General features: G+C 34.4%; 1 protein-coding gene across 1 annotated transcript in view; it reads right to left on the bottom strand.

Moving 5' to 3' along the window:
• Positions 1-25,314, bottom strand: part of BRINP3 (BMP/retinoic acid inducible neural specific 3) — a 505,257-nt gene that overhangs the window by 460,794 nt on the left and 19,149 nt on the right. The window contains 1 exon segment of the mRNA XM_020984424.2: positions 23,198-23,483. Within this exon segment, the coding sequence (XP_020840083.1) occupies positions 23,198-23,433 (236 nt within the window). The 5' untranslated portion in view covers positions 23,434-23,483.

Raw genomic sequence — 25,314 nt, 5'->3', positions numbered from 1 at the left:
GACTAGGCCTGTTGCTTTATCCACTGAGCTACCAATATGTTTACATAGTAAACTTTTAATAAATGTTCTATTTCCTTCTGAAACATATGAATGGGAACAAGCTTTTATAAAGTCTATATTTTAAAAAATATTATCAATTGAATGGTTTATTTTTATAATAACTTTTAATGGTTAAGGTATCAATAATTAAAGGAGGAAGAAAGAGGACAGAGGAAGGATGTAAATATTCAGTTTAATGTTTAATGAGCTCCACTAAATTCAAAGCAAATTTAAGGAGCTGCTTTAAGATGACCTATGATTCAGAAGCAAAGCAAAGGGCTTTGTTTTGAAATTTTGAATTTATTCCTCAAACAATTGTTTTCCTGAGATTAAGAAATAGAAGGGACCTTAATGATGATCAAAGCCCATTCTTTCCTTTCCATAGGCAAGGAAAGAGATTAGGTTACTTGGAAAGGTCACACAGGTAGCAATAATAGCCAAGAAACATCTTTGTAGATAATTCCCTGAATTTCATCTGCCCTAATTTGGGTCTTACTCAATAGCTGAGACAGGATTTTTTAAACCAAGGCTTTTTACCTCAAAACCCAGACTTTTTATCTAGCCATTCTATCTCCCTAACATTAGCTTTAGTGGAAGACAAAAATGCAAGCTATATATCACAACCCAAACTCAGGTTTTGTCACCACAAGATTGCTAGCTGTCTAGACTAATTTTAAAATACTATTTCAGATACTTAAGAACTATGTACTATATTTGAAAATTAAATCATATCAAGAAACTAAATCTGGAATCAGTGAACACTGTTTAGCTTATGTTATGGTTTTTGGGAAGAGACCCATAAACTATAAAGTCTGAATCAATATAAAATTCTGTTTTTATTGCATATTTTATTTTGAAAAAAGTGAGATTTTTTCATAAAAACAGGTAATGGAAATATTAACTTCAGTTAAAAAATAAACCACATGATCTTTTGAGTTTTTTGTTATAAAAGAAATAAATATAGTGAATTTGATTTTAATAAAGGATATTACAACTACTGACATTTTCTAGGCTGACAGTAATAACAACAATAATAATATTTAGCATTTATATATCACTTTAAAGTTTAAGAAGTGCTTTATAGTATTATTTTATTTGATTCTCACAATAACCCCATGAGGTAGGTACTATTATTGTACCCATTTTACAAATGAAGAAGATGAAAGAGGCTCATTTATTTGCTCAAGGTCAGTTATTAAATATGTGAGTAAGATGTGAACTGAGGTCTTAGATGTAAACTTAGTTCTTCCTAACTGCACATACTACACTTTATCTGATATACCACCATCTGCATTGTTAGAGTCAAAATATACATCAGTCTTAACACTAGAAGATCCCATGCCATCTAACTGTATTTCCTTTAATGCAAAACAAATTAAGCCTAATAATCTCACCAATATTATTCCTATTTAACAAAAAAACCCAATATTTTTTATAAATAAGTAAGAAAATATATCTTTTATTTTTACTTAAAAGACAGTCTCAGTTTTTGGCTAAATGAAAAGGAATGAGCAGGGTCTTAATCAGTTAATAGGTCTGGCTACAAAGGCAACCAATTGCTCTGCTTCAGGCTGCATACCATTGTCAAGAAAAGAGGAAAGAGGGGAAAATAGTGGAAAACTCTCATCTACACCTCCATAAAATATATATACACAGAACTCCCCCCATTCAAAATAATTAAAGGACTTAATGCTGGGCAATCTCTTGTGGAAAAGGTGGGAGACATTTAAAATATGTGATAGCTAGACTTTTTGGTTTTTTGTTTTTGTTTTTTTAAGTAAGTTATCCCGGGTCCAGCTCTTCTCTTCTAGCTCATGTTTGAGTGACTATAGACCAACCAAGGTTCACCAACACAGACCTTGGTTCCAAAGGAATGATTCTGGCACCTGAAAGGTTCTGCTTTCTAATCTGCAGAGATGGGAAGGGGGTATAAATCTTAGAAGCCAAGACAACCTGGCTTTGGTGGATTCCCAGCCTTTGGGCAACATCCTACGTGCAACTGTGTCGTATGTGGAAATTGACAACATTTGCAGCATTAGTCCTTTGCACAAAAATGGCAAAGGGCTCAAAAGGGTGGATGGTAAAGACGACCAGGTGTCATACTGTGTGATTCATGGGGCGGCCCAGTAGGCCTGCCTGGATCTCAAACTTGAGTAGACCAGAATCCCAGGCATAGAACCTGATCAAGTGATCTCCACAAGTCTTGGGCCACTCCATGACTGATACCCACTTATCGTCATAGCTGAAGAGAGACAGATCGAGGTAGGGACTGGCACTGTGCTGATGGGGAGCTGACCAAGCAGCTGCCATACTGCCTCCATGTGTCCTACATATTTTGCATTTACAATAGCGCCTTTAAACTGGTGCTGGATTTGCCTTGCAAAGTTGTTGCTTGAAGCTGAATAGGAAAACTGGACAGCCTCACTATTCAGGGTAGCATTTCGGAAGAGGTCACAGAAATTCTCAAAGAGCTCTAGCAATTCATCCAAGGTATTCTCAAACACGGCTATCACCTCTGTCGTCACCATATTGTACGCAACAAAGAAGGAAGGCTGGTGCCAGTGGGTACCAGCCTTGCCTGAACTGATGCACCTATGCTCCAAGCGGTGGATAACATTTTGGTTCTGGATTCTTCAAAGTTTGATTGTTGAAACATCATGATCCATCATCACAGCATCTTATTTCTGGGTGACCTCTGAGGCCCCTCTTCCAGCTCTAAGCCCTGAGCCTCTGACAAGGAGGGGAGGCCAGCTCTTGGGGAGTATGACTTTAGGGGAGAGATGGGTGGTGGGCGGGGGCCCGAGGGCAGGGGGCAGGGGAGAAGCACCACCCAAGGTCTGGTGGCTGCCGGCAGGAGAGGAACCCGCAGCTGGGAGGAAGGCCCGAGGACCTGAGAGGTGACAAAGCTGGGGAAGGGGAGCATCCTCACCTGTCCATCCCACACCCATAGCTCCAGGCTCATGATGCCAGGGTGAATGGATCCCCAGGCTGCATGCTGTCACTACCATATTGCCCAAAAAACAAAAATTTCTTATAGTACTTTTATACCATTTTCCACGTGAGCTTTAGAAATGACAATTATTGTCCAATAAAGCTCCTACCTACTTTTTTTTTTAAAAATATGTAGATTACAGTAAAGATTACTCTGTAAGAGCCTGCCATGTTCAAATTGTAGTGTCATTTGTGACTATCCTATTTCCTTCACATCAGAGAAATCTGGCTTGCTGTAACCCCAAAACATGTAGTCAGGACATGACAGAACCTCCCAAGATTTGCAAGAAATTATAACTAGTAGACATTTCTATTGGTTTACATAGGCAAAAATCTTACTGACCAAATGAGCCTGAAAAGCAGTGGGCAAGAAAACTGAAAACCTTCAGACTATAAATGATTGCTTCTCCCATTTCTAGGACTAGTAGAAGAATAGTATTATATTTTAAAATACACTCATGTAAGGAAATTCATGAACCATAGTGCAACTATAGAGAATGAACTGAGGCTGATGAAGAGTTTAGGTAGAGAGAGATAAAACCCCTCTTGTAACTTACATGGTTATTAAGCAGTGGAGCTTGGAAAGTTCAGCATGGATATTCCACACTGATCTTGCTATTTCCACATATAACATTCCATCTTCTACTTCAGTGCCTTTCCACAGATATCCACTCCCCCCCACCCCCCGCATGCTGACAATGCTCTTCTTCCTTCTTTGTACCTCTTAGAACTCCTAGCTCCCCTCAACGCTCATATCAGGTTCTGTTCCCCTCCAAATAAGTGTTTATTTTGCATGTATTTATTCTGGAAGTATATTGTATTCCCTAGGTTAATTTAAGCTCCCTGAGGGCAAGAACTGCCTCATTTTTTGTTTTTATCTCTAACAACTAGTATAGTGACTGACACATGATAGGTGCTTATCAAATGCTTATTTATAGTTTAACAAATGATACAACAGGAATGGATAATAAAGAGAAGACAGAAAAACTCAACTTTTCACATACAGATTATCAAGTTCCGTTAATTGTATTTCTAAAATATCTCCCACATTGATCTCTTGTCTATCACCAATGTCACTACCCTGTGGCAGGCCCTTATTATAATTCAACTGGATGCTTCTAAGAGCCTCCTAACTGGTCTTCCCAACTCCATTATCCTCCCTTCCAACAATCCTTTCTGCTACTTCCTTGTGCATAAATCTGGTCATATTACTACTGTGCTCAAAAATCTTCAGTGACTCATTTGTTCTCCAAAATCTGGCACCATCTTACACTTCCTGTCTTTTGTCAGATTACTTCCATCTATGTTCCCTGTTCTCTATCTAGACAAAACTACTTGCTGTCCTCCAATCACTACTTTCCCTTTGCAACCTCTGTGTTTTTACTCCCTTTGTTCCATATTCCCTGTTCCCTATAGATTCCTTCCTTCCTGCCCCTCTTCAAAAATTTCTAACTATTCTTTAAAGTTCACTTCAATAACCACTTGCCATAAACCCTCCTATTTTCACCACTGTAGATAATAATATTTCCTCTCTGGAATCCCTTGAAACTCAAAACATTATTCTGTATTATATTTGTCTATGTGGAATATTATTGTATTAAAAGAAATGATGAAAGGAAGATTACAGGGAAGCATAGCAAGACAAGTAAATTGATAATATGCAAATCATTTAAACAGAGAAAAGATGCAAAGATAACTGTTTTAGTCAGCTCTAACAACCACCCAATTTTTCAGCTATTTTTTAACTATGACAGACAAAGTACTTTCTGACTTTCCTATCTCTGTGTAGAATTGCAGGCTATATTCAAGCAGCAGCAATGACCATAGGCAACAGTCTTTTATAGTCAGTAGAGCAAAGGGAGTTGAAGCTCTTTACAAATGCACAGAACAGATCCCAGGCTTTTTTTTTTTAATACACCAACCCCAAGTATCTAGATAAACACAAACACAGATGCTTTCTCCCTCGCCTCCTTATTGGTGGTAGAGAGGAGACAAATGAAGGGAACTTAATATTTGTCCTGAACACAGTGTGGCCAGAATATAACACAGTGAATTACCAAAATCAACAATATTAAATAAAAAAGGCAAATTCTGAAGAAAAAAAAGTCTACATCTCCTAACGCTCATACTCCTTTTTTGTTTTCATAATAAGCAAAAGTTTGCTTCTGAATCTAGGGGGAATAAAACACTACAGGATAAATTAGTATCTGTCTTAAAAAAAAAATTTGCTTTCATAGGACAATAAAGCCGGAAGGACTCTTAGAAGTCATCCAGGTCAACTCAAACAGCAGATGAAATCCACAGAATTCAGTTTGAGGCAAGTAAGTGTCATGTGACAAACATTAGGATTAGTTGAGGTCCAACCTCCACCACATATTTGCTGTTTAAGTAACAGCCTCTCTGAGCATGAGCATTCTTATTCTCAAAAAGGGGATAATACTTGTAGTACTTTCGCAACCAGAGTGTAGTGAAATTAGCTATTCCTTATGAAGATACATCACAAAAGCTATCTATCTATAGATATGTGCATATATATGATACTATAAAATACATGAGTTATTATTACTTTCAATGATTAAATGATGTGCCTAAGGTCATCTAGTGAGTGAATGAGGGAGCTGAGACTAGAAGTCGGGTTTCCTGATTTCCAGGGTTATACCATTCTATTTATAAAATCTTATTTAACACTAAATGTCACATTAATTCATGTTAATAAGTCATTGAATATTTACGTTTTACCTTTGTCTCCATTCCAAATCAATTTTAACAATATCAAAAACAAATCCTTTTGCAGCATATATAGCACACCACTTCATTACAAGTCAGCATTAACTAGTGATGAAACATCTCAATATCAATTTTTAATCAACTGTATTTTACAGTATATTTGTTAACCTCTATAGTTCTTTTAAATGAAACCCACAAAACAAAAGGTTCACTACTAAAAATCGGACATGCTATATAATAATCTTATTTTTTTTTTCCTATCTCAACATATAAGTTTGGTTTGAGAAGATCAGTTAAAAGGCTCTTTTATTGTCCACTCATAGTATAACAAGGGTCTGGACTAGAGTAGTGGCATGAGTGATAGGCTATTGATGTGTAATTTGATTTATTTCTTCTAAGAGAAGAATCATACATACTCATATTTTTAAAACAAAATTTTTGTTCATAAATTGTGTCACAGTTTTTCATTTCTAAGGTCCTAGGTTTTCAAGATAAATGTCACAGACCAAGGAAGAAACTTTGTACAAACAAATATTTATAAAGAAGTATTCCCGTGGTGTTTTGCAAAGATACTTAATTATTTTAATAGCATGTTTCATTTTTTGTTTTAACAGTTGTAAAAGTCTAACTGTGGGGATTTTTAAAGGACAAAATTTCTTAAGATTCAATTTAAATCTAGATTTCAATCACTCAGTATCAGTGAACATATTACCAGGCTTGGTATATCTATATTAAATAAAGCTTAAATCATTTAAGAAATAGAATAAGTAAATTCATTTAAAATTGCTAATAAGGGAGAGGGGTTATCCTAAAACAAGATCTTCCTCAGAGCTATTTAGGTTATTTTGAGCAGAAAACGATTTGTGAAAGACTAACTGGGAACAAAAGGAAGAGTATTGGGAACAGGGAGTGTACGGTAATGTTAGGAAACCTGAAGGACATAGGGAAAATTTAGTCTCTAGGGGGAAAATGAAAAACGATTTAAGAGTGACAGGTTTATAATTGTCAAGTACTTGAATGACTGATAGGTGGAAAAAGAGTTGGACTGATTCTGTCTGACCTTATAAGACTAGAAACCATGGATGAAATTTACAGGGAGAGAGGTTTTAGGCCACTATAAGAAAGGACTTCCTTAGAAAAAGCAGTCAAAAAATGAGACAACTGCATTCCCAAATTTAACATTCATTAAATGCTTACTCTGTGCAAGGCACTGTGTGGGTTGCTTAAGATACTCAGCAAGTTACAGATGGACACATGTTAGAAATGTGTTACCAGTAATCCAAACCTCACGTATAAATTGAATGAATTAGCTAAAGCCTAAGGTTTTTTGAAATTTTTATTATTCTAAAGCAACAAAGTATATGTGAAACTTACAGTCTTGAAGTGATAAAAATGAATTAGCCTTAAGTGACAAAATTACATAAGGAACTGAGTCCATTTGAAAAAAAAATAACACATTGTAAAGAAATCACTATATAAATCTGTTTTCAATTATGTTCAATTCTACTTAATTTTTTAAAAATATATGTTCTAGGAAAAAATGTTTGTCAGAATAATAATACCTTATATCTATAAAGGACATTATATAGCTATAAAAAACCATTATGCACATCCCTTCCACAGAGTCTACTATTCCACTGACATTGTCCTTGCTGTCCCTCATAGAAGACATTCCATCTGACTTCGTGCATTTTCATTGGTCGTCTCCCATGCCTACAATGCTCTCCCCTCTTCATCTCTGCCTCCTGGCTTCTCTGATTTCCTTCAAAAAAAAAATCTTTTGGGCTCCTCTTTAAAGCTAGTGTGAAGAATGTGCCTTCCCTCTAAGAGCCATTTTATCATTCACATATATATATATATATATATATATATATATATATATATATATATATATATATATATATATATACATATATATACATATATATATACACACACACACACACACACACACACATATATACACACACATACATACATATATACATATATACACATACATACATACATATACATATATATACATATATCTTGTTAGTAGTCTCTCACTTTAGACTGTAAGCCCCTTGAGGGATCTGCATATTATACAAAAGCCTCTTGGACAATGGATGACAGGAATGAGATCTACCAATTTTCTAGTAAGGGGAAGGACAGAGAGGGTGTTAATTCTCAATGAGATATTTGTGATTGATTTCTATATCTAATAGGCAAGGAAGAAAGGTGCCATGAATTGGCTAGAAAGGGCCAGTTGAACAAGTATGGAGCACAGAAGTTTCTGGAACACTTCAGAATATGTCTGGGTGGATTACTGAGAAAGAGAATGTGTCTAGAGCAGGACACTGCGCATTGAAAGACCAGATCATTACACATATACATTAGTTTCTCAAATCCAAATATGCCAAGTGATAATATATGCCACAAACATTCAGGAATCAACTTTTTTTCCCCTTTAGACATGAAATTCAAAACTCGAAAAAAGAAAATTGAAAAGATGAAAAATCACATTAATTTCTGTGTTGCAGTCAGATGTATGAAAAATCAGAAGGGTCACTGGGACAATAAGTACTTCCCCTGTGAATCATCATTTTGCTCTTTTGGTTTGTTTGTTTTTAACAATTGAAAAGTAGGATATAGGGAAAAAACTTATTTTTGTGGAGGTTTTAAAGATAAATTTTTTGTACTCCAGCAGTTCATAAAACTCTTCAATCTCTCCTTGTTTGAAATCATTTATTACCTATAAAATGGATGGCAAACATCAATTTAAAAACAATGAATCTGTCTCCTGGTCATCTTTCTTTTCCCTTATTTTCAAAAAAAATTACTGTCAGAACTCTTAGGAAACATATTAGCCATGAGGCTTTCTCTTAATAACAAGTGGTTTCTTATCAACTTGTAACTGAGTGCTTTGGTTTCTCTAAGCCTGAACAAGCACAGACAAAGAAAAAGGGCTAAAAGACTGAAGACAGCAGATATGGGAGAAAGAGGGAGATTACTAAAAAATGTGACAGTAACATGAAGCAAAAAGAGACAATCAGGAGAGAAAGAGCAGCAGTATTTTAACCTATTGTGTAATAAAGCATTCCTAATAAATTCCTTTAGAAGAAAAAACTGTATGTATTTGATATTTAAATACTTAGAGATACCCAATAATTGTATTACTATACCCAAATATCCACATTAAATAGCCGAGTTATAGGTTGTAGTACTTTAATAGTAATTAAGAAGGTTTATAGAAAGAAAATTGCTCCTTTGACCACAAGCACAGATTTTAGAAGCTATATTTTGCAGTCAATATGAGATAATTTAATAAATAAATGTTTGGCTAAATTGATATTTAAAAAATAGTATAATGCTTGGATATTATACCTTTATTTTCTAAGATTTGGATCCTTAGAATAAAATTACATTTTAATTATTTACAGACTTTACAATTTTCTATATTTTCTTATAATATAGAGAGTTAATATGCAACAAATTATGAAGGGTGCTTTGGATAAAATTGTAAAAGGGGGTGGTATTATGTCCACTGGTAAACTGAATGAGTGAGAGGTAATGAATTTAGTGTGAACAAAGCCTGGAGTCTAATGACTCAATTACTCCACTTAAAATAAGCTTCCTTAGTTAGGTGAGAACACCTCTATTGAAACAATCAATAAAGGACATTAAACTATGTTTCAAAAATCTTTGAAAGCCATTGGATAAAATGTGTGATATTGCACAGATGTATTTGGAGTGGTAGAAGAAATTCAGCCATGATTTATGAGTCTTCCATTTAAAAATAAAAAGCCATTTGGGAACAGAGATACTAGTCCAAAGTGGCTAGAGATTGGTGGAGGCAGCCCCCACCCCCTTCCAAGCTCCTAAGAACCAATGTTTAGGTGTGAAAAGGAGAAAGGGAAAGGAAAAGTAAAAGAATGTTTCTATCTCCTACCCATCCCCCTTGACCAGAGGATGATCTTGTGACCTTTGAAGAGTTGCAGGATTTTGGATTTCTAATCATCCTAGCAATATCCCTGGTAAAGCTGAGAACTGTGACTACAATTGGAGACAAACTGAAGCTGGGGAAAGGTAGTTCTGTTACTCTACGAGGAGTCTCACAAGAGCTGCCTAAGATGAATTTTGAGGTGGCACAACATCGTGATAGGAAGAAAAAAAATACTTTGTATGGCTTTGAATTATCATCTTTCCACATGTACTCTAAGTTTAAGCCCACTTTTTCCTGGAATATATATATATACACACATACACACACACACACACACACATATATTTTAGTAAATTATATCAAAACATTTTGAAGGATTTTTTACAACAGCTTTTTTTACTATACCACTTAAAACTATACCTTACTAAAAGCTAATTAAGTCTGGGTGACTAATTGATAAACATGGAAGAAAGCTTATAGGTAGAGGCACTTGAGCTAGAAAACCATCCCCCAACTCTTCAGAATCCCCTAGAGCCCCAAGAGGGGATGTAGCTCATCTAACTCTGCAGATTTAACCTGCAAGTACCGAGGAGGTTTACAGAGTGTCTCCAGAGCAGAGGCTTCACAGAGATAATAATAGTAATAAAAATAATAATCTGGCTTCAAGGGGCATACCACAAAGCCAAAAAATAAAGCCCACATAAATAACCATAATGAAAGTTATTCTAGGCTGAATGCCCAAGAGAAGCTAAAGAGAGCAAATACAATGCAAGGTTAAACAAAGATGGCAAATGAGCTGTATTTTGAAGGAAGAGAACCTGGACTTGGGTTGTTCGTATGTTCCTGCCCCACATTAGAGCTATAAATATGGATGCTAACTTAGATTACGCTGAGGCGGAAGAATAACCTCCTAATATACAAATAATAAGAGAGGGAAAAGGCCTTAATTATTAATGGAAATGAATGTATGAATACATATATTGCATAGTAAGCAATTCATTTGCAAACCTTGGAGGAAGGATAATACTTGCAGTTATAACATTCTAAGAATCAAGTGTATCTCTATGAACATAGATAGAAATACAAGAAAAGAGAGATCAGACATTGAAGCAATGAAAAGTTTGGTGGCTGGGCCATAAGGGCTTCATCATCATCATCATTGTTTGCCCCACCCCCACTAACCAGTTGCTGAATTGCTCAGTGGGAAATAAGCATCAGAACTTGTCCTGTTCTGAATCTTACTAGTTGGATGTAGGATGGGAACACGACTCCAAAAGCTTTCTATACTTCTAAAAAAAAAAGTTGCAAGCTTCCTAAATGGAGGTGTGCCAAAGGAAGCAGCCTAAAGAACCTTAAATTGCCTGAGGTCCAAACAACAAACCAACTAGTGGACAACATATACTATTCATGCCCCATTGACACACATACTGACAGAATCTGTTTTCATTCAGTCACTCAGACTAGACATTAAATCTCTGTCCTCCATACACTTAAACGCCACTCTAACATTATCATGATTATATCCAAATTCTACCTCATTCATTCAAAAACTTCTGTGTCATAAACATTCCTAGGCCAGATTCCAACTACCTAACAAACACCTGAGTGAGAAGGTCCTCATCATTTCTTTTTTTTAGCACAGAAGGTAATTACTAATGCCCCTTTTGTTCTCTATACATAGTTGTCTGCCTTACAAGCAAAGCATAGCCATACTCTAACACAGTCTGAAGGATTTATCTAAAGTTTCTTTGGGAATTTTTTCTTGTCTGATGACAAAAAAATGCTGGGCTTGGCAGGAGAAATATCTGTGTTCAGATATGGGTTCCAGAAAGATCTAGAAACATCTGCCCTGACACATACATAATCCTGGGCAAGTCAGTTAAATTCTTATGAGCTTCAGGCAACACCCTAGTCCTCATTTACAATGTCACAAATCTGATCTGAATCGTTGGAGATAGACTCCTCTAGGGATTCACTACAGTAATCAAATCATAAATCCTTCTGGAATTCCTATATTTGATGATAGATTCCCTCCTCTTTGATTTCACATCCACGATGAGATCTTTACTGAATGGATCAGAGTATTCAGAATAGGAAGTGCCCTTAAGAATCATTGAGTCTTACTCCTCAGTTTCAGAGGTGAAGAAATTGAGGACCAGAATGGTTAAATTAAACAAAGTGACACATTAGTACAGTTAAAACCAGGATTAGAATCCACACTCTGCTTCAGATCCAGTCATCTTCCTACTATACTCACAATGCCTCTATGAATTTTCTTAGTAGAATTTGCAGTTGATGTAGGCAAAAAAAAAAGAGCAAATGTGAAAGAAAAAAGTTTTCTTTTAGTATTTTTAAGAGGTGTCAAAATTAACATGTTTTCATTCTTTTTTGTTTTGTTTTCTTAATGATTTAAATTAACTTAGAAAAATTCAAGTTTTTCTCCACCTCCCTAAGAAAGTAGTTTCAAAGAAAGTGATATAATAATAATCTTTCTTGACAGTTTGATGTTCTATTCTGCTAAATTCTGTTCATTCTCTCTCTCTCTCTCTCTCTCTCTCTCTCTCTCTCTCTCTCTCTCTCTCTCTCTCTCTCTCTCTCTCTCTCTCTCTCTCTCTCTCCCATCTTCTCTAACCCCTTTCCTCTCTATCCATCTCTCCTGTCTCTCCCCCTCCCCCTCTTTCTCTCCTTTGTTAAAGGGAAGGTTTCTGGGGTAGGTAGGGGGTATGTGCTTAGAAATGGAGGTAATATAAAAGCAAAGGAGTGTAACTTTTATTTTCAAAAAGAAAGCAAGTAGTTTATATTTACATTTCAGAAATATTAGAGATAGCTTTTGCTCAATCTTGTGAAAGATAGTTGGGAACCCTGATTTTAGAATTAAAAGAACAAATATAATGTACTGAAATATGACTCTGTTAAATGACATGAGGGGAAAAGGCGAAGACTAATAAAATATGAAATTGGAGGCTATTTTACTTACATCAAGCTACGTCCTATATACAAATGCATAAAAACTATCCTAATAGCAAAGAAACCCAGTTATGACTCAGTACTTCCATTTACACAAACTGAACTACTAAAATTACTCCCTTTAAAAAATAACTTAAATAATTAGGAAGCACACATCATAGATAACAAAAGAAAATTGCTTCTGAAATTTATAACTGTTTCACTGGTAAGAAGTTCATTGATCTAAGGTAATGAAGATCAGAGTTTCTGGTAAAACAGAACTACAAAAACAATCTAGAAAAAATATTTGTTTTAGATAACAAAATAAATCAACATAATGTCCCCTTCTAAAATGGTTATTAGGGGATAGAAATATTGAATATCACTGATAAAACATAAAGAACTCATTAATGAGAAATAAAAAGGATCAGAAAAAAGTAAAAGAACAATTTAAGAACCAACAAGTGTTCAACAATTTAATAATGTAAACTGATTTCATTTCCATGATAAATTAATAATTTAGCCGCAGACTAAAGAACGAACTCCCAAGGTTAAATGCTTCTAGTGAATTTCTAGGGACTACGTGACGTCTGTATTCCCTTTCAACTTCATATTTTTACATCAACCAGTTTTCATTAGTTTAATTGAAAATGATAGTTCATGATCAAATTCTCGTCATTCCTTATTAGCATTTATGAGTTATAAGAAATATTCTACCATGTAAATGTACTTTCCCCTGAAATCCTTCTACCACAAGGCTATATGGAAATAGATAATTCCTAAATATTACAAATAATGTTCCTCTTTCTTCTCTGACCTGTGATTTTCTTAAATCCTACCACAGTAAAGATATCTCAAAAATATGTGGTGAACTAATGAATGAAAGACCATCTATTAAGCACTTAATATGTGCTAAGCAAAATGCTAAGTACTAAAAAAAATGCATACACATATGTATGTGTGTCTATTCATATATACAAACATGGGATTACTAGTGGAGTTTGGAAAAGAGAACCATGGTCTAGGCCACCAGGAATGGAGCTTTTTGAATGGGGAGTATCAGTGCAAAAAAAACCCATCAGGGATTAGAGTCCAAAGAGAACAGAAAAATGGAGCAAACTTAGGAATTAAACTATAGTTTTATAATATATATATGCTTTGTCATTTGAAAAGTTATTTAAAAAAGCAGCACTTCAGATAAATGCTAAGGCAAAAAGCAATGAATTCTAGACCAAGAAAATAAAGAGGTCTCATTTCATGCTATTATGTCTCATTCTGAAATCTGTTCACATCTACCATATCCTAAGATAATAACGTAAAGGTAATTGACCTTTCCTCAAAATTACCATATCTGGTGTTTTTCACTATTGTTTTAATATAATTGATCCTGAAGATAAGGTTTGATAAGACTGTGATTAACTGAAGGGCTGAGAACCCCTTGACTTGGATAAAACTATACTGACTGTCTCAATGGGCGAGTAGTTTGAAGTTATATTTATAATGAAATAACTAATGACATAAACTTGTGATTTATTGTGACCAAACCTTATTCACCAAGGGAAATACATAATTCTTAATAAAGAGATTCCCAAGTTTATTACTTTTAACTAACTAAACTTATGAAACCTGATAAATCTCTCTGTCCTCTCTTACACAAGGATTTAAACAGTAGCAAAAAACCATGATCTCCCACGCATGGAATTTTCAATAGCTACTTGGTAGCAGTTAAAATTGTTATTAAATAATTATTATCAGCCTTAATGGATTTCCCATTCTATTTCTCCCACATAGGTTTCTATGTGTTTAAGTGGTGATCATTTGGATTATCATATGCACATCAACAAGACTATGAATTAAACTTTATATATGAACACAGAAGCAAATAAAAGGACATAAACACATGGTGGTTTTAAGTAGGTTATAGCATGTTGTCCGAAGTGACTTTTATGTGCAAACTGGAGTAAAACATATCATCCAAGATATGTATTTTGCTGGTAGTGCATTAATATAAAGGGATAACAGGCGAATTGCCCATGTCTCTTTAAAATCCATGAAATTTGTGAAAAAGCTAGAGATAACAACAACCACAACATACCTGTCATTTATATACTTTTTTTAAGGTTTATAAAGCAACTTGAATGTATGGAAAGGCAAGGAACAATCACAGGATAAGAGAACATAGATGGGTTATGATCTGTTCCAATGTTTACGGCAACATTGAACTGTATAAATATGCATCATTAATATTCAAATACAAGTCACATTATTTAACTAACACTGGTAATCCCTTACAAATTAACAAATCAATCAGCATTTATTTAGTGACTTATGTAATCAGCACTATTCACAATATATTTTATAGGGATTTGATTCCAAGAAAAAACAAAGTATGAAACAATGAGCATGTTGGTGTTCTACTTTCAAAAATTGAAAAGGACAGAAGAAGAGCTAAAACAACTGATAAAGAATACCCTACTAAAATTTAGTAAATGCATTTTATACGTTTATATACAATATTAATCAATTCAGGAAATTATATCCTTTCAATAGAGACATGGATGAACTTAGTACACTTCCAAAAATATCTTATTAGCAAATTAAAACTTAAATTAGCCCTCAGAGGGTATGCATGCTTCATCATATATGAAAGTATTATGTTAAAAAAAAAAGAAAAAAGAAAAACCACTAGACAGGGAAAACCAAAATGGCAGAGTAATGGAAAGTATAGCCAAGCTCTACCCCACAACCCTTCCACACAGATCTAGAAAATATACCAGACCAAGTCCTTGTCAGAAAATTGAAGAAAAAAAAATCATACTGAGTCATTTTTCTTCAGCCAAGTTAAGCAAAGGAAGACACTCAGAGTAGAGTGAGGGTACTGAGAATGTAATCAACCAAAAGAACAATTGGGACAGGCTGTGTATCAGGGCAGGAAGAGGTCTTAAATGCAGCTAATGGAGTTTAGAATTTTGCAGGATACAGTGATAGGTAACTAGTAACAGCACTATTGCTCACTCCAACAATCTAAGTCACATATCCAGTACCATGGAATGGACTTGGACCTAGGAATAGTGTTTCCAGGGTGAATAGAAGCTATGGTCCTGTAGGCTGTGTACTGAGCAAGAAGGAAGTTCAGAAGCAAGCAGTAGCTGTGTGGCTCTGACCCAAAGAACTAGAGGAATGTCAGTTCCAACTTTCAGTACAGTCTGAGGTGTGTAGCTGAATAACAAGAGCAGAAATCTCAGACCAAAGAGCAATCAGCAAATCTATCACTCTAAACCAGCTTTCTAGTGGGCTGACAGTGTTTGTGTTCTTCAGTAGATTCCTGGAACTTAAATGAGGAAAAGCCTACAGGTATGTTGCCCAAACTAAAAGTCGGATCAAGAACTTGAAGAACTCAGACCAGGAAGGCATAAATCAGACTTTTCCTCAAATTGGACCCCTTTGGGTGTGTTGAAATTTTTCATGTCCCAAGCACAAGCCAACCCTGAGAGTCAGGAATAACACAACACTCAATACTATTTCAAAAAAGCAGCAAGAACAGCAGGACATTCTCTTCGAAACAATCAAGAGTCCATCCTTACTAGAACTCTGAAGCCAGGAAGTAGGCCATAAGAATAAGTAAACAAACAAAGAACCCCAACACACACACACACACACACACACACACACACACACACAAACACTATTGTTTTACTAGGGACACAAGACACAAAACCAGAAGAAAAGACTGACTGCAATACTAAGAAAAAATTCAAAGAAAAACACAGCTTGGATAGAAGTTCAACCAGTATTCCTAAAAGAAAGAAGGCAAAAGGTTTTGTAAGAGTTTAAAAAATGAAATAAGACTGGTAGAGGGGGGAAATATAAAAGAAATGAGAGTAATGGAATAAAGAATTGGAAAGGGAAATAACAGCTTGACATGAGGCAAAAAATCTTAGCCAAGCAACAAACTCCATCAAATTAGAATAGATCAAATAGAATCTAATACCTCCAGAAGGCATTAGAAATACAAAAAATAATTAAACAAAGTGAAAGAGTGAGAGAGAGAGAGAGAGAGAGAGAGAGAGAGAGAGAGAGAGAGAGAGAGAGAGAGAGAGAGAGAGAACGGAAGGAAGGAAGGAAGGAAGGAAGGAAGGAAGGAAGGAAGGAAGGAAGGAAGGAAGGAAGAATACATATGGCATCTCACAGCAAAAACAACTGATCTGAAAACCTGATACAAGACAGATAATTTAAGAATTATTAGACTACCTAAAAGTCATGACTGAAAAAAAGAACTTTGGAAATAATATTTCAAGATACTTTAAAAAGAAAACTGACCAGATCTCTTTAAACTGGAGGACAAAGAAGGAATAGAAAGAATCCACTAGCCACCTGCTGAAAGAAATCCCCAAAGGAAAACTTTGAGGAATGTCATAGCCAAGACACAGTGCTTCAGGTCAAGGAAAAAATATTGCAATCATACTGAAAGAATTTAAGAAACAAAATGCAAAAGTTAGGATCACACAAGAGATAGCAGCCACCACTATAATGGAGCAGAGAGTTTAGAAGACAATATTCCAGGAAAAGAATAGACACATACAATCAAGAATAATTTACTCAGATAAAAAAATTAGTCTAATCCTTTATCGTGGTGATTGTTTAGTCATTTCAGTCACATCTGACTCTTTGTTACACCATTTGGGGTTTTCTTGTCAGATACTGGAGTGGTTTGTCATTTCTTTCTACTCATTTTACAAATGAGGAATCCGAGGCAAATAGCTATTTGGGCTTACCCAGGGTCATACAGCTAAGTAAGTGCTTGAGGCCAGATTTGAACTCAGAAAAAGGAGTCTTCCTGACTTTTAAGTCCAACACTCTATGCACTCCATCACCTAACTACCCCAAGTATAATCCTACAGAGGGAAAAATATACTTTTAATGAAATAAAGGCCTTCCAAGAATTCCTGATGAAAAAGCCAGAGCTGCAAATCTTGAAATATAAACACTGGAGTCAAAAGCAATATAAAAAGATGAACATGAACAATCATAAAGGGCTAACAAAGTTAAACTGTTTAGGAGGTCATAGAAGCAGCCTAATTTGGGTTGGGAGTGATTCTATAATGTTTTGATGACTTTTTTTTACAACAGAAAAGCAGGGGAAGAGGAATACACCGGGTGGAGGGGGGAATAGATGAAGAAATTCTCTCATAGTAATTGTGGCGAGCAAGTAGAAATCTATACAAGTAAGGAGGAGGAGATGCGGGAAGAGGATGACAGTGACACTTGAACTTTATCTTCATTTGAACTGGTCAAATGATGGGGAAAATACACAAACATTTGTAACAGAAAGATATTTCACTCAGGAAAACATGAAGGAAGGAGAAAGAAAAAAAGGAGAGTAAAAAGGAGGATAAATTAAGAAAGGGATTAGTCCTAAGCAAAACAAATGCAAAGTCTGTATGAAAATATTTATAGCAGCTGTTTTTATAGTGGCAAGGAACTGAGGCAAAGAAACTGAGGAAGTGCTAACCAGTGAGGTCCAACTGAACAAGTTATGGTATACACATATCATGGAACATTATTGTGCTATATGAAAAGACATAATGAATTGAAGCAAAGTGAAGTTAGCAAAACCAGGAGAACAATTTATTCAGTGACAACAATACTGTAAACATAAACAACTTTGTAAGTTTTAGAAACTTTGACCAATGCAATGACAAATCACAATTCCAGACGGCATATAATGAAATATACTACCCATCTCCTGATAGAAAAATAATGAATTCAGAGTGTAGACTGAGAGATTATTTGGAAATGGCCAGTCCAGGATTTTTTTTACTTAACTATACATTTCTATAACATAGTTGTTTTTCTTTCTTTTTCAATTTGAGGTGAGGAACAGAAGGGACAGTATTGTTTGTGTAAATGAAATTTACCTTACAAAAGGAAAGAAAAATAATTGCTTTTTTACTCAAAGTATGCTCAAATGGAACAAATGTTAGTTTCCTATTTGTGCTTCCTAGAAGTTCATAAATCAATAGTAGAGTAACAACAATTTGTTCAATTAGGAATCAAGTGTAAAATAATTCTGTGTCATTACACATTTAAGAATTCAAAATATATAAGAAATGAAGAATATGTATCTTGAAATAACATTTTCATAAAATAATAATTGTATCCAGGAGTTTAAGCAATGTAGGTTAACTGCCACAAAAACCCAGAAAGCATCTTAGACAATAAATTGCCAACTTAATTACCAAAAAGAAAAAAATACTGCTGCCAAAGGCAAATATATTAGAATATAAACTTGTTTGTAAAATCTTACAGAAAAAGGATGACAGATGATTATGGGCAATATCATCTCAGTAAGCAATGGAGGATAAAACCTGTTTAAAGAAAGCTTGGAAAGATATCCAACTGAGCAAAGCTATCCCAAGGGCATTTAAGGATGAAAGTAGACTACAAAGAGAAAAAAATGGAAAGGATTTCAACAAAATAAAATATTTTTTACATTATAGAAAACAAAAAGACTGTTAACTTAGACTTTTATTAAAGGCAATGGGACTACTACCCTTAGACCATACAGTCCTGGAGTTGCTTATAGAAGTGGTAGAAACATTACCAAAAAAAAACAGGAAAGGAAAAGCAGCTCCCTGGACCAAGCACATATGGAGAAGATCCATGCTATACAATTGTGAAGACACTGAGTGACTACTATATAGTATCTTAATGGGAAGAAGACACTAAAAGCATGGAAAAATGCCAAATCATATCAATAAAAAGTGACCAAGACAACATCAGCAACTAACCACATATATGCCTATACAAAATCTTTACAACAATCATCTATGCATAAACCAAGGGCATCTCTGATGAAAGTATCTATAGAGAACAAGAAAGTTATTGCAAGTGATAGCGAACATGTACCATTGTTTTACCATTTCACAATTCCCTGGAAAATATACAGGATTAAGATTCCATTGTGCTTATTGCTTGGTAAGAAAAAAGCATTTTGATTCAGTATAACAAAATGTTGCTGTGTAGGCTCTTAACAAGGTCCTTCCAGAACAAATATTAACATCATTCATGATTCATTGAAATATAAGACAAAAACTTTTCAGTGATTCTCTGATAACAAACATCAGGCAAGGCATGTGGATCACCACTGTACCGGAGGAATTTCAGCAGTGTTTAGGTTAAAGACAGATTCCTTTTGAATGAGGACACCTTCCTGATGCTCTTGTTCATAAATGACCTCATATATAACTGGTCACACAGTACAGATGGAAAATGACCTGGGTCCAGAATTGAAAAGATGAAGGACAGTGGTTTCTCTTAATTGTGAAAAATCACAAAGCATCCTTGTTGCCCCTAGGCTTTACATGAAATCAAAGGCCCATCATTTCAAATCTAGCATTCTACCAGTGTTGTCACATAGCACTTTTGTTACCTGGAATACAACTTCCTCCAAAGGACTTAACTTGAACAACACACGGAAGATGATGGAGAGATAACTGGTGGGTATGAACAGGTTACAACATATAATAAAGACATCCAAAGAAGAATACTGGTTGAAGACATCATCAAGACATTGGATAATGTGAAGAGAATGATGGGCTGCTCACATGGCTAGGATGACAGAAAACAGTGGAACAGCCAAAATGTTCTTACTAGCATACTAACAATGTCTGGAAAAAGTGAAGATGGTCTCCAAAAAGTTATGTGAAACTCTTGTTTTGAATTTATGAGAGAGCATGGATAAAAGTCACAAAGAATGGCTAGGCCTCAATTATTTGTGAGCTTTATCACTATACAGAACTCCCAAATCAGATAATTATAACAACAAAAGGACAGTTAGGTTGCACAGTAGATAGAGTGCTGAACCTGGAGTAAATAAGAACCAAGTTCAAACCCAGCCTCAGAAACTTACTAGCTGTGTGACCCTGAGCAAGTCACTTAACTCCGTTTGCCTCAGTTTTCTCACCTGTAAAATGAGATAGAGAAGGAAATGGCAAAGCACTTCAATATCTTTGCCAAGAAAATCCCAAAATGGGTCACAAAGTATCAGGCATGACTGAAAACAAAACAACAAAAACAATAATAGCTAGCATTTATCTAGCACTAAAAAAATTGCAAATCAATTTGCAAATATTATTTCATTTTATCAAAGAGCTGTTTAAATGTGTCTTGAAAGGCTTACAATCTCTGTAGAACTTAGCTATCTTTCTGAGAAAGAATGATGCTAAAAGAGAAAGTGGTAACAAATATTTTTTAAAATGTAGAAAGTATTTAATGAAATTAAGGTAAACTATAAAAAGAGCCTTGGAAAAAATATACCATAGCAAAAGCACAACTAATCATATATATAGGATAGTTTTAAACCAACTAGAATTAAACACAGTTTCAAGTTGAAGAGTTGTTTGGTTATTTTTGGGGAGGGGGGTTGGAGCTGGGGGAGGAAGGAATGTCCTGCTGCCAGGAAAAGAAAAATAAAAACAAAGAATCATTCACTAAACTCATTTTTAAGGTTAACTACACAGGGAGAGAAGTCAAGTACATCAAATAAATGAAACTGCAAGTGAAACCACCAGCATCCTTTAAGGAGGCATGCTCTGTGTAAGTACTAAGCCATTACTAAGGGAAAAGATGATGTAAGCTTAAGAAATAGACAGAATTATTATAGAGAGAGAGTGAGAAAAGATCATGAAATTTAAAATGCACACACAGAAATAGAGGTTTAAAACCAGAGGGAAAGGAAAGACCATTTTTGCATATAAGATTTGGATTATATTTCAATTGTATCCTGGTGTTTTCACAGATAATATTCAGTAAAATCATAATGGAAATTTAAAAGTCATAATTTTTCCCCATCTTCCCTAATATTAATTCCAGTGGTCCTTAATAGAATGTTCACTGGAAACTCAAGTAGATAGTTGGACTGTGATTTCAATAGTACGTAAGTATGGCCTTAATAAAGAATTTCAAAACTATTTTAAAAACTATTATTTTTTAAAAATTCATCTTGTTATAAAGCAGAAATTTGACTATTTTAAAAATGCATAACTGAATGACTGATATGCCACATAAAATAAATCATACACAAACAAAATAAAAAACAGACTAATACAAAAAAAATCACAATCCTCCTGATATTGATCCCAATGAATTAATTTCATTCTTTTTTATTTTAATTCTCTCTTTAAAATTCTGTCCAAGTTACAGAAACATAAGGTATTCTTACTGTTTAAACTAAGAAATTTGATAGCACATAAGCCAAATATAAGGTATTATGTTTTCAAAACCAGCTAATGACCCACTAACAAATAAACAAAGAGTGTACCAGCTTTTTATATTCCAATAGCATAACTGGTCTATGGAAAACTCAACTGCGATTTCAGAGACTAAGATCTTTCTATTCCTTTTTTGTTTTTGTTTTTGACAGAAAAAAATGCATTTCAAGGTTGCTAGAAGGTAATAAACACATATTCTGGCTATATAGATTAAATAACTGTTTCTTTAAAAATGAATGATAACTATAGACTGGACTTTGACATTGTTCTATGTAGTTTCTTCCACAAATTGAATTCCTGAGATGATTTACAAACTATTTCTCAATGTGCTGTGCAAAACCTTATATAAATATTGACCTGCAGCACAGTGCCCTCTGGTGCACACAAAACAAAAAGTAAATCTTACGGTAACATAATGCGCGGGCACACTGCGTGCACATGCACACACACGTACACATACAAATAAATGAGTACAAATTCTGAACCAATTCTATCCTATTTTAGAATTTAAATTCAATAAGTCATCAATCTACTGATTTTTTTTTAAAAAAAGCTTCATATACAACTATTACATGAATTAAAAGCAAATGACCACTTGTGTATTCCTCTAGGCTATGGGTTGATTGGATTTGGGGAAATGGCAGGTAAAGCATCAATCAACATTGGATGAAAACATTAACTTCTTTTTTGAGACATACCCAAAGTGTGATGCAAAATAACAACTGAAAAGTGAAAATTTTCTTTTCTGGTTCATCTCAGCCTTGATTATTTCCTTTCCTGCTGCCTTTCCTCACATGCTTCCTCACCAAAGCCTTTGAAGTCATCAGTATTTTTACTTATTGGAGTTACAATTTCAACATCTTAAGAGGTCTCACTCCTCAATAACCAGCTTGGAATATTTTTCTATTCGAACTGTTCTTACAGAGCATAAGGTATAAAGGCAAAACAATATTAAAGAGAAGCAAAGCTCCCAGATTCCACAGCTATTTACTTTTATAATTTTAATTTTTTTTGGAAGCCTAGGTTGAGGTGAAACATTCTAGAATTTGTCAGGCACAAGTGGTCACTGCCATTCAATTTGTTTTCGAAGTACTTTTAAATAAATACTTTTAAAAAGGGGAAAACATGTCTGTGAAATACGATATAGAATAACTACATATACATTTAGCAATGATGATTTTTCTAGGACTATGTGATTTAGTCCCCCATCTAAAACTTTCCCTTAAAGAAATCTGTCGTTATTTATATACAAACTCTAGGATGATATCTCTGTAATTGCTTTCCCTTTGCTTCATACCTGTAAATCTTGTATCTTGTGCTAAATCCCTGCCGGCTTCTGTCCACAAAATCTGTGTATTCCTGTGAGCGATGGAAGGGTCCCTTATCAGAGAGGAGCCAGTCGAAGGGGCTTGTGGCATGCTGATCCGAAACAGCAGCAACTGCTAAAACCCAGCAATGAAGACTCAGTGCTATCCACTCCCATAGAGCCATCAGAGAGAACAATTCAGCACCAGCACTGCACCGCCATATCATGCTTCCACAGGGTACTTAGAGCCTTCATTCTCTTAGCTTTCCCTCAACACCTAGACAAAATACACAGGCAATTAGTTAGCCCATAGAAGCTCAGACCATTCCTTACTATCAACTTAAGGATGTGAAATCCTCCTCCCTTTATTTTTTTTCTTTTAACTTTCCATTGGCATCAATCTCACTAAATTAAGTGATAGCACAGCTTTGCGGTATTTAGTGCACAATAATTATTTTTACAATTGTGAAACTTTTCCTAAATGTTTGCTCTTCTTGTATTTATATCGAAAAATAAAATCATCATGCTATAATAGAATAATCAGTCTCAACACTGGTACAAAATGGATCAACTAAAAAGCCTTAACAACCTGCCTGTTGTGTTCATTTGGAATTATATAATGATATAAGGTCTTTGGTGCTACAATACTCTTCCCAATTTGACACACTTGCACCATATATTTTCATCTGTCATGGATTCTTAATGTATCATTCATTAGCAAGGATTTTACAGTGAACTTTTTAAAATTTGTATAGTAATACAACATTCCCCAATGCTTTAATCCCAAATGCTTCTTATGTATTGTAAAATATAGATCTTTTTCATTGTATATTTGATGGATAGGATTCACCATAAGAAAAAAAAATGAAATGATTTATATTCACAAACTTATTTCCACATCTTAGAAAACCATGATATAAGAATTAGTAGGTTAGCTACAAGATGTTGAAGGGTTCTATCAAGAGTATATAACATGAATATATATGTGTGAACATGCATATATGGATTACTACACATTTTCTTCCCGCATTTCTTTAGAAATATTAGTTCTGTCCTGCTTGCTTAAAATAACATGATTAAATTTATGGCTATATCTTAATATTACACATTTATCTGTATTTTGTATATACAAATATACATATTTATAAAATTCACGTACAAACACATAAAGGGAGACAATGCAGATTATTTATAGACTAGGCCACACATAAAAATCCTTTTTATGCAACTCAGAAATAAAGCAAACAAGAGTTTTACCTCTTGTAAAGTGTGTGGCAAACTAGGTTATAAAAGAAGTAATTTATGTAGTTCATATACTCTAAGAAAAATATTCCCCAAAGATTATATCTGAATTCAATTTTATGCTCTTAATTTATCCAACTCCTCAAATAAGCACAAAGCTTCAGAATGGTCAGTCTGTGGATTCTGTTTAAATTAGAGGTCTTTTATATATTTAAGGAGAAGAGCTTCCATAAAACTGAGATCCTTCTTCAACAAGCAATCAGAATGCCAAATTACATGTGAAATAAAAATAATGTTTCAAGATTATATTAGTAAATGACTTCTCTAAGTGTTTGGTTATAGGAACTGATGCCCCTTAATTTGGTTTCTAGAATGTAACCTTAGGAAAAAAACAACAACAACAATACTATTTTAGCATTGTCATATAGACAGAACTAATACACGTCACAAAAATTTTAAATTGAGCATTTATACTGAACTGATTTTATTTCCCTTCTAGTATTTTATAATTTTAGGTCTTCTGCCAAGCTGAAATAAATTCATATCAGAAACAAATGGTATAATGGTAAATTCACTATTAATTTCAAATATTAATTTGTACCTTTTTCTGAAGAAAAAAGAAGAATGAAGAGAACTATAGCAGTCACATGTGCTAAGAAGGGGGAAAACAGCATTGTATTTCCAAATATAATTATGAAGGAAAATGTTAATTGTATGGACTTAGAAAATCACTAATTTAAAATGATGTCAAATTTTCTCTGTCTACCATTAGACAGTAAAGCAAACTTTTAACTTCTCAAAAATTCAGGTAAGTAGGCATTGAAACCTAACTCTTTTTATTCTAATACCTCATACATATATTAATT

This window comes from Phascolarctos cinereus, unplaced genomic scaffold (assembly GCF_003287225.1).
Source record: "Phascolarctos cinereus isolate Bilbo 61053 unplaced genomic scaffold, phaCin_HiC Scaffold_5;HRSCAF=322, whole genome shotgun sequence".
Lineage (NCBI taxonomy): Eukaryota > Metazoa > Chordata > Mammalia > Diprotodontia > Phascolarctidae > Phascolarctos > Phascolarctos cinereus.
The sequence above is the reverse complement of the archived record's forward strand: the minus strand, read 5'-3'. Positions and strand labels throughout refer to the sequence as shown.